The sequence below is a fragment of the Dama dama genome, chromosome 4 (assembly GCF_033118175.1).
Source record: "Dama dama isolate Ldn47 chromosome 4, ASM3311817v1, whole genome shotgun sequence".
Classification (NCBI taxonomy): Eukaryota; Metazoa; Chordata; class Mammalia; order Artiodactyla; family Cervidae; genus Dama; species Dama dama.
Window position 1 is genome coordinate 10,822,318 of NC_083684.1, and position 13,827 is coordinate 10,836,144.

Genomic DNA, 13,827 nt, shown 5'->3' on the forward strand with positions numbered 1-13,827 from the left:
GTAACATAGAAGAAGGATCCAAGTTAATAAATGTATGTGATTAAAATTCCTTGTCTCTTTAGGAAGCACAGGAATGCTATAAAACACCTCTGGATTTGCTTCAGCACATTTGAGCAAATCCTCCTATGCAAAAATGGATTCAACAGAACCGGGAAGTGTCACATCGCCAGAATGAGATTTTTAAGCTATTTCAAAACACTCTGGAACAACTACTAAAACATTTACCAGTCATTGTGCTAGATCGAATCCCCCATGAATTCTTAAACCATTATCTGAAAAAGCATTTAGAAAAATCTTAAAGTGCCACATGAGAGCCTTTCTCTATTCCTGGTCATCTTTACAAGTTGTGCGTAATTAAAATTGTCTCAGCATAAGCCTTTCTAGTCTGAGATTTTACAAATAAGCTTCATTTAGACTATTCAAATTCAGCAAAGTGAAAGAGGACCACCTGTGAATTCTTCAATTCAGAACGTGTAACCTGGAAAAGACCTCAAAACTCAAACAGGGACTTCCCTGGTGGTCCAGTGGTTAAGCATCCGCCTGCCAGTGCAGGGGGTGTGGGTTGGATCCCTGGTCAGGGAACTAAGATCCCACATGTGCGGGGCAACCAAGCCCATGTAGCACCAGTACCGAGGCTGCGTGCCGCAACTAAGACCTTACATGCCACAACGAAGGCCCAGCATAGGCAAATAAAAGACCAGCAAAAACCCACACAGCCATCCCCTCCGGGGACAGATGAAGTGCAAGGTGGCCGGAGCTGCTCAGATGTGCTGAGTGGAGGTCGCATGGCTAGAAAGAGCCAGAACAGAGCTCCACCTCATCCATTTGGGCTCTCCAGGATGCGGGCCCTACTTGGCGGCAGGCGGGCCGGGGACGCCCAGCGCTTCGGCGGGGGGGGGAGCTGTGGACAGCAGAGCAGATCTGAGGGGAGCGCACTCTGCTCCTTGCCAGCTTATCTGCAGGCGGTTTTAGTCAGCCTCCCGATGTGTCAAGTTAGCACGTCTGTGATGATTACCTGAGAGACCGCTGGGAGAGAGTTTTGGGCAGAGTCTGGAGCAGAGCTAGGACCGATCAATTGTAACTATTTTAAAGTGATTTCTACTTTTAATGACTGGCAAGGATTTGGACTTTGCCATCAAATCTTCAAATACAGATACGTTTTTTTCCTGCAACTTGGAACATGAGTATTAGGATAAATTAACAGAAAGTTCTACCATGATGTCCTTTGGTACAATGAGTTCTTTATGATTAAAAACAAAAAAACTCCCAATATCTAGGTGCATGATTTTGTCTTTATATTAGACTACTATGAAGTATATCCATATTTGCTTCTGCATAATTTAGTCAGTCCTGACTACAAATGGTTATATTGTTGGTTGATCATTATATATTGTAATGGCTGATCATTACAAGCAGTTGGGAAGCTATTTTTTTTTCCATTTATTTTTATTAGTTGGAGGCTAATTACTTTACAATGTTGTAGTGGTTTTTGTCATACATTGACATGAATCAGCCATGGATTTACATGTATTCCCATCCCGATCCCCCCTCCCACCTCCCTCCCCACCCCATCCCTCTGGGTCATCCCAGTGCACCAGCCCTGAGCACTTGTCTCATGCATCCAACCTGGGTTGGTGATCTATTTCACCCTTGATAATATACATGTTTTGATGCTGTTCTCTCAAAACATCCCACCCTCGCCTTCTCCCACAGAGTCCAAAAGTCTGTTCTGTACATCTCTGTCTCTTTTTCTGTTTTGCTTATAGGGTTATTGCTACCATCTTTCTAAATTACATATATATGCGTTAGTATACTGTATTGGTCTTTATCTTTCTGGCTTACTTCACTCTGTATAATGGGCTCCAGTTTCATCCATCTCATTAGAACTGATTCAAATGAATTCTTTTTAATGGCTGAGTAATATTCAATGGTGTATATGTACCACAGGGGAAGCTATTTTTAAGAAGTATCTATATATGTAACTCTAACTCCATATATACACATACACACATATATATTTATATAAAATACATTTACATATGTATACACATATAGACATATACACTATATATGTACAACTACATGTTTACATATGTATTATGTGATTATATGTGTATATATAAGTATAAAATACATACTTAGTGACTGAACAACAATGTGTGTATATATATGTAAACATATGTATATATACAATATATTACATGTATATATGTGTATGTACATTTATATACAATCATTCACACATATGTAAATATACACAGACACAGATACACACACACACACATATATACAAATATTCCTGGACTTTTCCAAAGGCTTTCTCAATAAAAATACATGATGAGGAGTATCAAGAAATCAGTGTTTTTTGAAAGCACAGTTGGTGATACTGATAATTTGCTGAGTCTGGAATTTACTGGTTGGAAAATGGGCCAGAGATATGATTCAATGATTCTTCTGTTAGTCTTTCTCAAATGGACTCATATTTTAGGAGAGTTCTAGAATGTTCCAGAATGTTCCAGAATGCCTTCGCTGGTAGCTCAGCTGGTAAAGAATCTGCCTGCAATGCAGGAGACCCGGGTTTGATTCCTGGGTCAGGAAGATCCCCTGGAGAAGAGATAGGCTACTCATTTCAGTATTCATGGGCTTCCCTGGTGGCTCAGATGGTAAAGAATCCACCTGCAATGCGGGAGACCTGGGTTGGATCCCTGGGTTGGGGAGATCCCCTTGAGGAGGGCATGGCAAACCCTCTCCAGTATTCTGGGCTGGAGAATCCCATGGACAGAGGAGCCTGAGGGGCTACAGTCCATGGGGTGCAAAGAGTCAGACATGACTGAGCAACTAAGCATGCACAGGATGCTTTAGCAAGTTTACTTATCATGATTTGAATTGTTCCATTTGAATTTTCATTATTCATTTTCTTGAAGAGAGTGTATAGGAATTTCACTAGGCTCTCTTCCAGGGAACCAGAAAAAAATGTTCCCAGTGAGGATGAAGGCAGTGGGATCTTGGTTGGACTCCCCCAAGTCCAGCCTGGTGACCTGAACAAGGACAGGCGCCTCCGTCTCTGCTGGCTACCCATTTGCAAAATCACCAGATGAAACAACAGGTTTCAGCTCACGAATCTGTTCTACCTTGATTGACAGCAAATGCCTGGAAAAGTCTTCTGAGAAGGTTCCTGAGGCAGAGTAGAGATCAGCAGAAAACAGGGGCTGTGATGAACGGGTCTGTCACAGACACGGGACAGAGACGGAGGGCCATAGGTGCTGGGTCCTGGCCCTTTCACAGCCAGACAACTTTCCAGTCTTTCTGAAGCTGAAAAGTTTGATAAATCCATGAATCAACCAGAAATAATTCATTTTTTATGAAACAAAATATGCTCTGGGAAAACCATCATTATGTGAAATAAAAAGCTCACATTGCTTTTCCCATGAAAAAATGAAAATAGTCAAGCTGAGTGATCTGAACAGACCAAATGTTTCAACTGAATCAAGAAAGACATCAGTAACTTGAAAGAGGAAAAAACCAGCTTTACAACGACAACATGAACTAAGAATGGAGAACTGATTCAACTGTTTCGAAATAGCCAGTCATTTACTTGCTTTATTTGTGACTTCGTGCATAATTAACCAAAATCCTGATTAGCCTCAATCTTGTTTGAGATGATAAAATTGCACCAAACTGAACTACTCAAATGATTAATTCTTGTATTAGGTGTTTCTAAAATTATAGTATGCTATTTCCAAGAACAATGTCCTGTTATAATAAGAGCTCTCAATCCCACAGATATGAGAGAGGCTTTAATTTAAATCTCAGGGGCGTCATTCGTGCACTTCACCAGCGGAGCTATTGAATTAGGTAATCTCTCTTTCTTGGGAAAATATCGAGATTGTAAAATGTTGCGATGTATGAAAACCAGATCCACGAAATATGCTGCAAAAATGAAAAGTAATGGAATGGTTCTAACAATTCTATCCAAGACACAGGCTATACTCAGTGTATGCGGAGGGTGGTTTTAATAATCTGGTCTAAACTGTAAATGCATCACCAGTCTTCCTTTCATGATAGTGAGTTACAGGGTCTGATTAGAGCAGTAAGACTTGACCGGGAATGACTGTGCCCCTCAGGATGCTGGGCCACGTCTGGAGATGTTTTCATTGCCATGACTTGGGAGTTGAGTGGGGACGGGGAGTCATTTCACTGGCATGGAGTGGGTAGAGCTCAGGACTGTTACTAAACACCTCGCTACATACAGGACAAACCTTCACAACAGGAGAGTTTTCAACCTAAAATGTTAAGAGTGCCAAGGCTTAGAGATCCTACATCAGCCTGAGATATTCCAAATGCCACCTAACAAACCCTGGTCAAAGAACCTCCAAACCCTCCCTTATATTAGGGAACAAACTGGCCTCTTGATCCAGCTCAGATGCTGACTCAGGTGACTATCTGTCTCTTCAAAAATCTCCCTTTGCTGTAGTTTCATTATTTATTTACATTCTCAACCTACCAAACATCAGCGCTTACAATGTGCCAGGCACTTTATAAATACTAGCACTTATAACCAGCTCAGATGAGGCAGATCCTGCCATTATCTCATTTTTCACAAATGAGGGACGTAGGGCAGGGCAGGGAGAGTCAGTCACCCACGGCCACCCAGCGAGGCAGGGGTGGACTAGGGGGCAAGCTCAGGTACTGGGCTTAGCAGCCTCTGTTGTCAACATCCATACCAAGCCATGCTGGAAAGTTAAATCCACTGTTTTCCAAGGTATCACTTGCTTCTCACTCCACCACCTTATCTCAAGTCTGATTTCACCAGGAAGCCCTCTCTCTCCCCATTGCTTCTGAGGACTGACCCTCTGTTACCTGTGTTCCTGGTAAGTTTAGAACATGTGTGTGTTTGTGCTCAGTCATGTCCAACTCTTTGCGACCCCGTGGACTGTAGCCCACCAGGCTCCTCCGTCCATGGGATTTCCCAGGCAAGAATACTGGAGTGGGTTGCCATTTCCTCCTCCAGGGGGTCATCTCGACCCAGGGATCAAACCCGGGTCTCCTGCATCTCATCTACTGGCAGGGGGCTTCTTTACCACTGAGCCCCCTGGGAAGCCCACAATTTTAGGATGAGGATAATTAAAAACCACATGGACCTCAAAGCCTTTTGCTGAATGTCCCTTGGATGCTCCCCAGTGTGCCAGAAACTCTACAAACACTATTTTTAATCTCCTCAAACCATCTGAAGTGGGTGTTGTCATCTTCATCTTATACGTCAACCCAACCTCCAAGTTCAAGCAACCTTCCCAGAGCGACACCATTAATACGTGGCGGACCCAGAATTTGGAGTCAGATCTTTCTGTTTCCAAGTCCTGAGCTCTTTTGACATCACACCGCCCAGCAGGAAGCATACATTTCACACATGTTGCACGCGGGAATTAGAGCCGATGAAAGTAACATGAAACCACCTCCACTGCAGGGAGACAACAGCTCAGAATCTCAAGGCCACCAGATCAGAGGGTGCCCACATGCCAGTTTCACCCCAGAGGTATTTGATGAGTCCTCCCAACCTTTTATTTTTCTAAAGAAAATTGAACGTGAGGTCGATATTTTACAAATTGGGAAATTTCACACAACATTTTTTTTCAGATTTCTGGTTTCTCTTTAAAAGTCAGGCATATCTGTCAACACATGTTGATGTACATTCCTGCAAGGCAAAAATCCGCATACTTTCTCCAGGTCATAAGTTTCTCACACACACGCGCGTGCACTCACATACCATCTACCAGCCAAGCTTCTATGTTCTACAGTATCCCAGGCACGCAGCTCTAATTGAGACGCCAAAAGCAATCCACGCTGTTACCGGAGTCTGTGATCAGCAGAGTCACACAGAGAATAAACTTTGCTCTTTTCCGGTTTCTGCCCAGCACACCTCCCCCAGCGCATTTGTTGTTGTTTAGTTGATAAGCTGTGTCTGACTCTTCTGCGACCCCATGGACTATCGCCCCCAGGTGGCTCAGTGGGTAAAGAATCCGCCTACAGCGCAAGAGACACAAGAGACCGGGGTTCGATCCCTGGGTTGGGACGATCCCCTGGAATAAGGAATGGCAACCCACTCCGGTATTCCTGCCTGGAGAATCCCATGGACAGGGAAGCCTGGTGGGCTGCAGTCCATGGGGCTGCAAAGAGTTGGACACGACTGAGCGACTAAGCAGCAGGGACTGTAGGCCGCCAGGCTCCTCTGTCCATGGGGTTCTCCAGGCAGGAATACCGGCGTGGGTTGCCGTTTCCTCCTCCAGGGGATCTCCCCAACCCAGGGATCGAACCCGCGTCTCCTGCATGGGCAGGCGGGTTCTTTACCGCTGAGCCATCAGGGAAGTGCATACAGTGTTTACATACAAACAGTAAAACCCTCGTTGATTGCTATTAACCAGACAGAAGAAAACTACCCTTAAAAACAGGCATAAGCAAGACAAACAAATAGGCAAGATGGAGCAGGCTGAAAGATGTTTGCATCTTACAAACACAGACTTTCTGTCGGAGCCTTACTTGGGGTTGTTGCAATGTCTCTCCTGATACCTGACGCCTCCGCCACACGTTCGGGAACACTCTGACCACTTCGACCAGGCGGACCACTGGCCGTGGACGGGCCGGGGCCCCAGCTCCCCCAGCTTGACACACTGGCCTTGCCGACACCACTGTGAAAACAATGTGTGACATTAAGCGACCAGCTGGGAAGGCGGGCGGAGGCTAGACACCTGCGGGGCAGTGGGAACACCCCGTCTGGCGGCAAACAGGAGGCTGCGGATGCTCTCAGGGCATTGCTAGCCACTCCTGCCAGTACCCCCTGGTCACCGCATACATTCTGAAAGGCCGACATCCACGGGAAAGGGCATCTGTCACCAGCGGGCTGAGTAGGGCAGGCTTTGGGAGCCATCTGGGTGACATGTGCAGATAAGGGTCCACCCAAGAGTCCAGGGAGGCAGTGCAGATGTGACCACAGAGCCTCCCTTGACATTTGCAACAATGGGGTGCAGAGAACCCCGGGCTCATGCCTTCCAAGGGCATCAGTTTTTCAGACAGGAACACAGAATTTATCATGATGATTATCACATCAGATAGACAGATATAATTACGCATACATTTTTATTCCAGACCATCCCTGTAAGAGCATTTCTGATGAAACTGAGACGCTTTCAGGCCACACAAACTGTGCTTCCAGGTAACGCCCTTGGCCCTTCTGTCTGAGTGAAAGGTCCCTCTGATGACTTTGGGCCGAGTGTCTTTTCCGAACTAGCTCTGGGGGTCTCCTGGGCTGGCGATCTGCTCAAGTTCAAGAGCTGTTTTCTGTGCCGATCTTTCCGTCTGCATTCTCCTTTGTCCCCCAGTCCGGTTATGCGGGTTCCCTCTGTCCTTGGGGGCCCCCAAGGAGTGGTTTTCCTCCCCCTGCGGTGCTTTTATTATGAGCAAGTTCTGCATGACTTAGCATGACTACACACTTGCCTAAAAGCCGCTGCAATGAGATCCAAAGAGTTGGGGTTTGGATTGTGCCGGGTTCTACCAAGGAGCGGGGGTTCAGTTACAGAATTAAGGGGAGGTGGTTTTCACTTTCAAATCTCCACTTTTCCCCATGATACCCTTGGCTTCGTGGCTGCTGACTGTGAGGCTTGGTTGCGACTGTATTTTGACTAGGTTAAGAGAGGACTTCTTCTCAATTTCTCGCCATGTGTTAATGAATTCCCCCATTTTTCTTTTCCCTAGATTCGTTGCCACTTCAGAATTTGCATGATATCATATAGCACGGCTCAGAACTTTGAAGGGGAGACGATGGGTCATTTGAGGATTTTGTCAACCATAAGCATGAATCTGAACCTTCCCCACCAGGAATATGAGTTTCCTGGGCTAAGCTCAGTGGTTGCGACAAAATAACAATAGCCAACAATAATAACAGAAGCAGCTACAGTTTATGAAGTTGCTTATAGGTCCACAAGGATGCCACAGAAGGGTGGGGGAACTTGATACATAGCAACTAATACAACTCTCACAAAGCATATAGCAGTGAATAACTGGGTGAGAGAAATTTAGCAAAGAAATACTAACTTGCTCAAACTACCCAACTAGCAACAACACAGTTAGCAGAGACTGGGGTTAGACTCAGCCGCCTAAGCTCTAAGGGCAGAAAGTAAAGAGGAACTAAAGAGCCTCTTGATGAGCATGAAGGAAGTAAGTGAAAAGGCTGGTTTAAAACTCAACATTCAAAAAACTAAGATCATGGCATCCAGTCTCATCACTTCATGGCAAATACATGGGGAAAAAGTGGAAGAAGTGACAGATTTTATTTTCTTGGGCTCCAAAATCACTGCGGACAGTGACTACAGCCATGAAATTAAAAGACCACTTGCTCCTTGGAAGGACTTATGACCAACCTAGACAGCATGTTAAAAAGCAGAGACATCACTCTGCTGACAAAGGCCCATATAGTGAAAGCTATGGTTTTTCCAGTAGTCATGTACTGATGTGAGAGTTGGACCATAAAGAAGGCTAAGTGCCAAAGAATTGATGCTATTGAATTGTGGTGCTGGAGAAGACCCTTAAGAGTCCCTTGGACAGCAAGGAGCTCAAACCAGCCAATCCTAAAGGAAATAAACTCTGAATATTCACTAGAAGGACTGATGCTGAAGCTCCAATACTTTGGTCACTTGATAGAAAGAGCTGACTCAATGGAAAAGACCCTGATGCTGGGCAAGATTGAGGACAGGAAGAGAAGGGGACGACAGAGGATGAGATGGTTGGATGGCATCACCTACTCAATGGACATGAGTTTGAGCGAGCTCCGAGAGATGGTGAAGGACAGGGATGCCTGGTGTGCTGCAGTCCATGGGGTCTCAAAAGAGTTGGACACAACTTAGTGGCTGAACAACAACTATTACAACATTTAGGTATTTCTAATCTAACAGCATCTTTGAAGAGAATTTGCTATAAGGAACAGAATGCCACTATTGGGCGTGTCAGAAGCTCAGTGATGACCCTGGGAGGGGAGTCTCAGATGTGTTGTATGAAGGGACAGTCCTTTCTTTGTTACTAAAGGAAATATCTGCTTCCTGAGACTTGTCTATACTGAATCAAGTTTAAAAAGCAAATAGTCGAGGGACTCCCCTGGTAGTCCAGTGGTTAAGAATCTGCCTTGCAATGCAGGGGACATGGGTTCAATCCTTGATTGGGGAACTAAGATCCCACATGCTGTGGAGCAACTAAGCCCACGTGCTGCAACTACTGAGTCTGAACACCACCACTAGAGAGTCTGTGTACTGCAATTCAAGAGCCCACATGACCCAGAGATGACTTTGTGGGCCACAGCTAGAAGCTGACATAGCCAAATAAATAAATATAAATTTTTAAAACAGTAAACAGACAATGAAACCCTCCAGCTCACTGAAAGAGAAACACCTGAGCCCAAGCCTCCATCTAAAAATGGAAAACAAAGGCAGAAGGAAAAAGCCCTTCTTAAAAAAAAAGGAGCCAAATCAGTTATACTAGCATTGAGTTTTAGAAGAGTTGCTAAAGAATAGCTAGTTAATTTAAAGCGAAGTCAGAAAATAGATGCAGCCAAAGCATTTCATTCTGAGGTCACGGCACAAATAGTTTGGGTCCACTGCGTTATTAAGTCTCTAGAACTAAAAACTAGCAAGTATGCAGTTTACCATACTCAAGCCACAAACGGTCCCTTCCGCGGCGGGCATGAACTTGGTCTCACACCTGTGGCCCACTCGGTGGCACCAAAGGGATTTGCAAATGTCCTGAAAGGAAAGAAAGAGCTGGTAAGTGTGATGATACAATAAAAATGAAAATATCCAAATCTGTTGTACACCATATTCTGTTTTGAGGTGGCTGAAATGGGATGTTATCTGGAAAGGAGAGGCAAGTGAAGTCAGCGGTGGCAAAGTAACGAGTAAAACGTCCTAGCAAATGTATAAGCAGGACATTTCTATATTATCTGTATATTCGTATATGTTTAGTAACAACTAGGAGGTGACAATAGTTAACTCAGAGACTTTTAACTAAGAGATTCAGCATCTATTCGTGATCACCATCACCAATATCATCACCACCACCATCACCACCACCATCATCAAAGCAGGACAGACCAAGACTAGATGAGTGCAACTCCAATCCAAAGCCTTGTCCTGCATTTCCCAGACTGCACGACCTGTGGACAAGCTATAGAAGCCCTTTAAACTGCAGTTTCCTCATCTATGAATAAGTGATAAAAACAGCACTTGCCTCAGAAGGGTTATTCCCAAGGATAAAAGTGTAAGTGATCATCACCATTGCCTTCTTGACCTTTAGAGCTTTCAAGCATTAGGACAACTTCGTTCTTACACCAGACCTATGAAATAAATGAACTCTCAAGCTAGTTTATTTGCTTGAGAAGGAAATGGCAGAAGATGGGAGAAGGACATGGCAACCCACTCCAGTATTCTTGCCTGGGAAATCCTATGGACCGAGGAGCCTGGCAGGCTACAGTTCATGGGGTCACAGAGTCGGACACAACTGATTGACTAAACAACAAGCTGGATTGTAGGAGGCAGAATGATGCCCTCCCCTCACCCAAACGACCACATCCTAGTTCCAGGAACCTGTGACTGTCCTAGGTTATATAGCACAGGAGAATTAAAGTTGCAATAAAATTGATGGTGTTAATCCACTGCCTTTGAGATGGAGACAGTCTTAGATTTTCCAGATGGACCCCAGGTAAACACAAGGGTCCTTAAACAGAGAAGAGGGTGCCAGAAGAGAACTAGTGAGGAGCATTGTGGGGAGGCCTCAGGGAGGTGTTGCTGGCTTTTGACAAGAGAGGAGGTGGCCATGAACCAAGGGATACAAGCAGCTTTGGGAGGCTGGAGAAGACAAGAAAATGCCTGCCCTTCTAGAGCTTCCAGAAGGACCACAACCTCACCAACTCTTGACTTTAGACCAGTGTGATGCATTTCAGAGGTCTACCTCCAGAACTGCAAGAAAATACATTTGAGCTGTTTTAACTCAATCAGTTCATGGAAATTTATTACAGCGGCCACAGGTACATGAATACTGTCCTTAACATCATTTAGTAGTGGACGCTAATTCTTTATATTGGGACCCCCAAGCCCCAGGGCATGGACCAGTACAGGGCTATTAGGAACCGGGATGCATAGCAGGTGACCTGCGGGTGAGTGAGCGAAGCTCATCTGTGTTTACAGCTCCTCCCCACCGCGCTCATCACGGCTTGATCTCTGCCTCCCGTCAGGTCAGCGGCGACATTGGATCCTCACAGGAGCACGATAAATGCAATGTGATTGAATCATCCTCAAACTACTCCCTTGCCACTGCCCTGCTCCATGGAAACATTGTCTTCCACGAAACCAGTCCCTGCTGCCTAAAAGACTGGGGGCCGTTGCCTTATGTCAACTCATTTAGATGAGGAAACTGCGTAAGATACTGACACTTTCATGCAGTCAAGTCACCAAGCTGGTAAGTGGCAAAGACAGGACTCAAAGTGGCCTGATTCCAGAGTCTGGGTCCTTGACCACCGCACTGGATCTGCATTTACTACCAATGGATGTCAGAAAGCACTCAACTTCTCTACCCCTTGACTGTCTATTTTTAAAGCAAAGTGACTGAACCAGATTCCTTCCATCTCCAAAGGTAAACTTGCTTTTCAGAATGACATCATAAATGGAATGTCAAAATCACGAATCACCAGAGTCATTCTGTTTCATTTGCCACATTCTATTGACTAAGGTCCATTTTGGGGAAAACATTAACAGTGAGGGAGGAAACAAAATGATTTTTATGGTCACTTGTTGGACCCCTGAAAATTCAATGAACCACGCACCCAATTCTCCAAGCATTCCAGTTAACAGAGATTCCATGGTTAGAAAACCATGGCAGAAAATACTTAGAAATCTTTCACAACAAGAGTGTTCCGTTAGACTGAGAAAACATAGGGGAACAGGAGGTAGAGGCAGTGAGCCTGGACTTGTGGGTTGTATAATCTGTCTCTTAAAAACAGAAGGGAAGGACCCCTTGGTCCCTGGGTTGAGAAGATCCCCTGGAGGAGGGCATGGCAAACCACTCCAGTATTCTTGCCTGGAGAATCCCATGGACAGAGGAGCCTAGCGGGCTACAGTCTGTGGGGTCACAAAGAGTCGGACACGAATGAAGTGCTTTAGCACACTTGCACAAAGTATTTCCAAATCTCAACACAGCTCATAAGACACAACATGGAAACGTTTCCCATGGAAATGGACCTGTCACTGACATTAGTAGAAAGCATGAGGCAGCCGTCCAACCAGATGCATGAAGTCCATCATCTCCATGCGTTCCCATCTGGGTCACCCTGGATCCAAGAGGGACCAGTGAAGGTGGAAAAAACCTGCCTCTACCAAAACGGAGGGATGGGAGGTCACCACGGAACCAAAGCTGCAGTGAGAAAAGCTGTCAGAATTAAACCGCTTTCTCTCTCACAGCCCAGGTCAAGCCATAGCCCACACCCGGAGCTGACGTGGCGGCCACCAAAACGGCCCCTGTGGACCAATGCAACGGAGCCCCATCCCGCAGCCAACGCCAAGCCACAGGGCCGAGGAGGGGCAGCCGAGGGGACCGGGAAAATCCAGCAAAACACAGGAACACAGGGGTTCGCGTGTGAAATACTACAGGCTGTGAGAACGCATCATTTCTTTTGTGGTGGAGCACAGAAGTCAGGCGTAATTATAGCCCACGATGCACTCTGATGACCCCAGAGCCCTCGGAGCAGGCTTTCTTTCAAAGGAAACAGAAATCAGAGTTTGCACTTATTTTTTCCTTATTCTTACCTCTTTTTATTTTTTCAGCCTATTCATCTAACTTTTCCTTATCTATAATTCCTTAGACTTAAGTCATAATTTAAGGGAAAAAGAAAATAACCATGGAGGCCCCAAAGGTCTCATGTGGCCTGGACGTGATTTTTTAAGGAAAGCGTCTAAGCGCTGCCTATTATTCTGTCCGGCCCCTGGGTGCCCACCTTTTCCTACTGTTTCTAATGACTGGGTGCTCCTTCAAGGGAAGTATGAGATGTGCAAAGGTTAAAGGTCTCTGCAAATCCAACTTCATCAAGCATCTCAAATTTAACACAGCCAAAACACAGTTCCCCAGCTGTCCCCCCAAATCTGTTCCATGTTCAGCCTTCCACAGCTCACTTATGATACCCTATCTTATTAGCTGCACAAGCTCCAAACCCCAGAGTCATCTTTGGCTCCTCTCTTTCTCCAAGAGAAGCCACTCCTGCTTCCTTGAGGAGTGATGAGAAAGAGATGGAGGCAAAATCTTCCATGTTCTGAAAATGGGAATGCTAACAATACGTGGGCTTTGATTGGACTTCCCTGGTAGTTCAGGGGTTAACATTTCGTGCTCCCAGTACAGAGGACACAGGTTCAATCCCTGTTCAGGGAACTAAGATCCCCCATGCTATGTGCAACGGCCACAAGAAATATGTGGGCTTTGATTATCATTGTAAATCCAATAAGTAATTACTGGGTATCTGTTAATACATCAGGTACATGTCAGGCATTGCAGACATTCTCTGTCTACTGAGGCAAGAGATACACATAGACAATTAGAATATTAGTACCACGAGTCTATGAAGGTGACATAAAGGGTGAAAATAGAGCTCAGGGAAAGTGGAGGTTAAGTTTCCTTGGGGGGAAAAGGGAGGTAATATTTGAGCTGAATCTTTAACAATAATAATAAAAAATGAGAGATATTTGTCCTCATGGCCATGCAGCATTTCAGGATGGAAAGCACACAAAGACTTGTGGACATGGAAGC

General features: G+C 45.2%; 1 protein-coding gene across 1 annotated transcript in view; it reads right to left on the bottom strand.

Moving 5' to 3' along the window:
- ADAMTS18 (ADAM metallopeptidase with thrombospondin type 1 motif 18) overlaps positions 1-13,827 on the bottom strand; it is a 140,373-nt gene that overhangs the window by 46,812 nt on the left and 79,734 nt on the right. Inside the window, exons 9-10 of the mRNA XM_061134047.1 lie at positions 9,687-9,782; positions 6,535-6,683 (exon numbers count right to left, since the gene is read on the bottom strand). Of these exons, the coding sequence (XP_060990030.1) occupies positions 6,535-6,683; positions 9,687-9,782 (245 nt within the window). The remainder of the gene's footprint in view (positions 1-6,534; positions 6,684-9,686; positions 9,783-13,827) is intronic.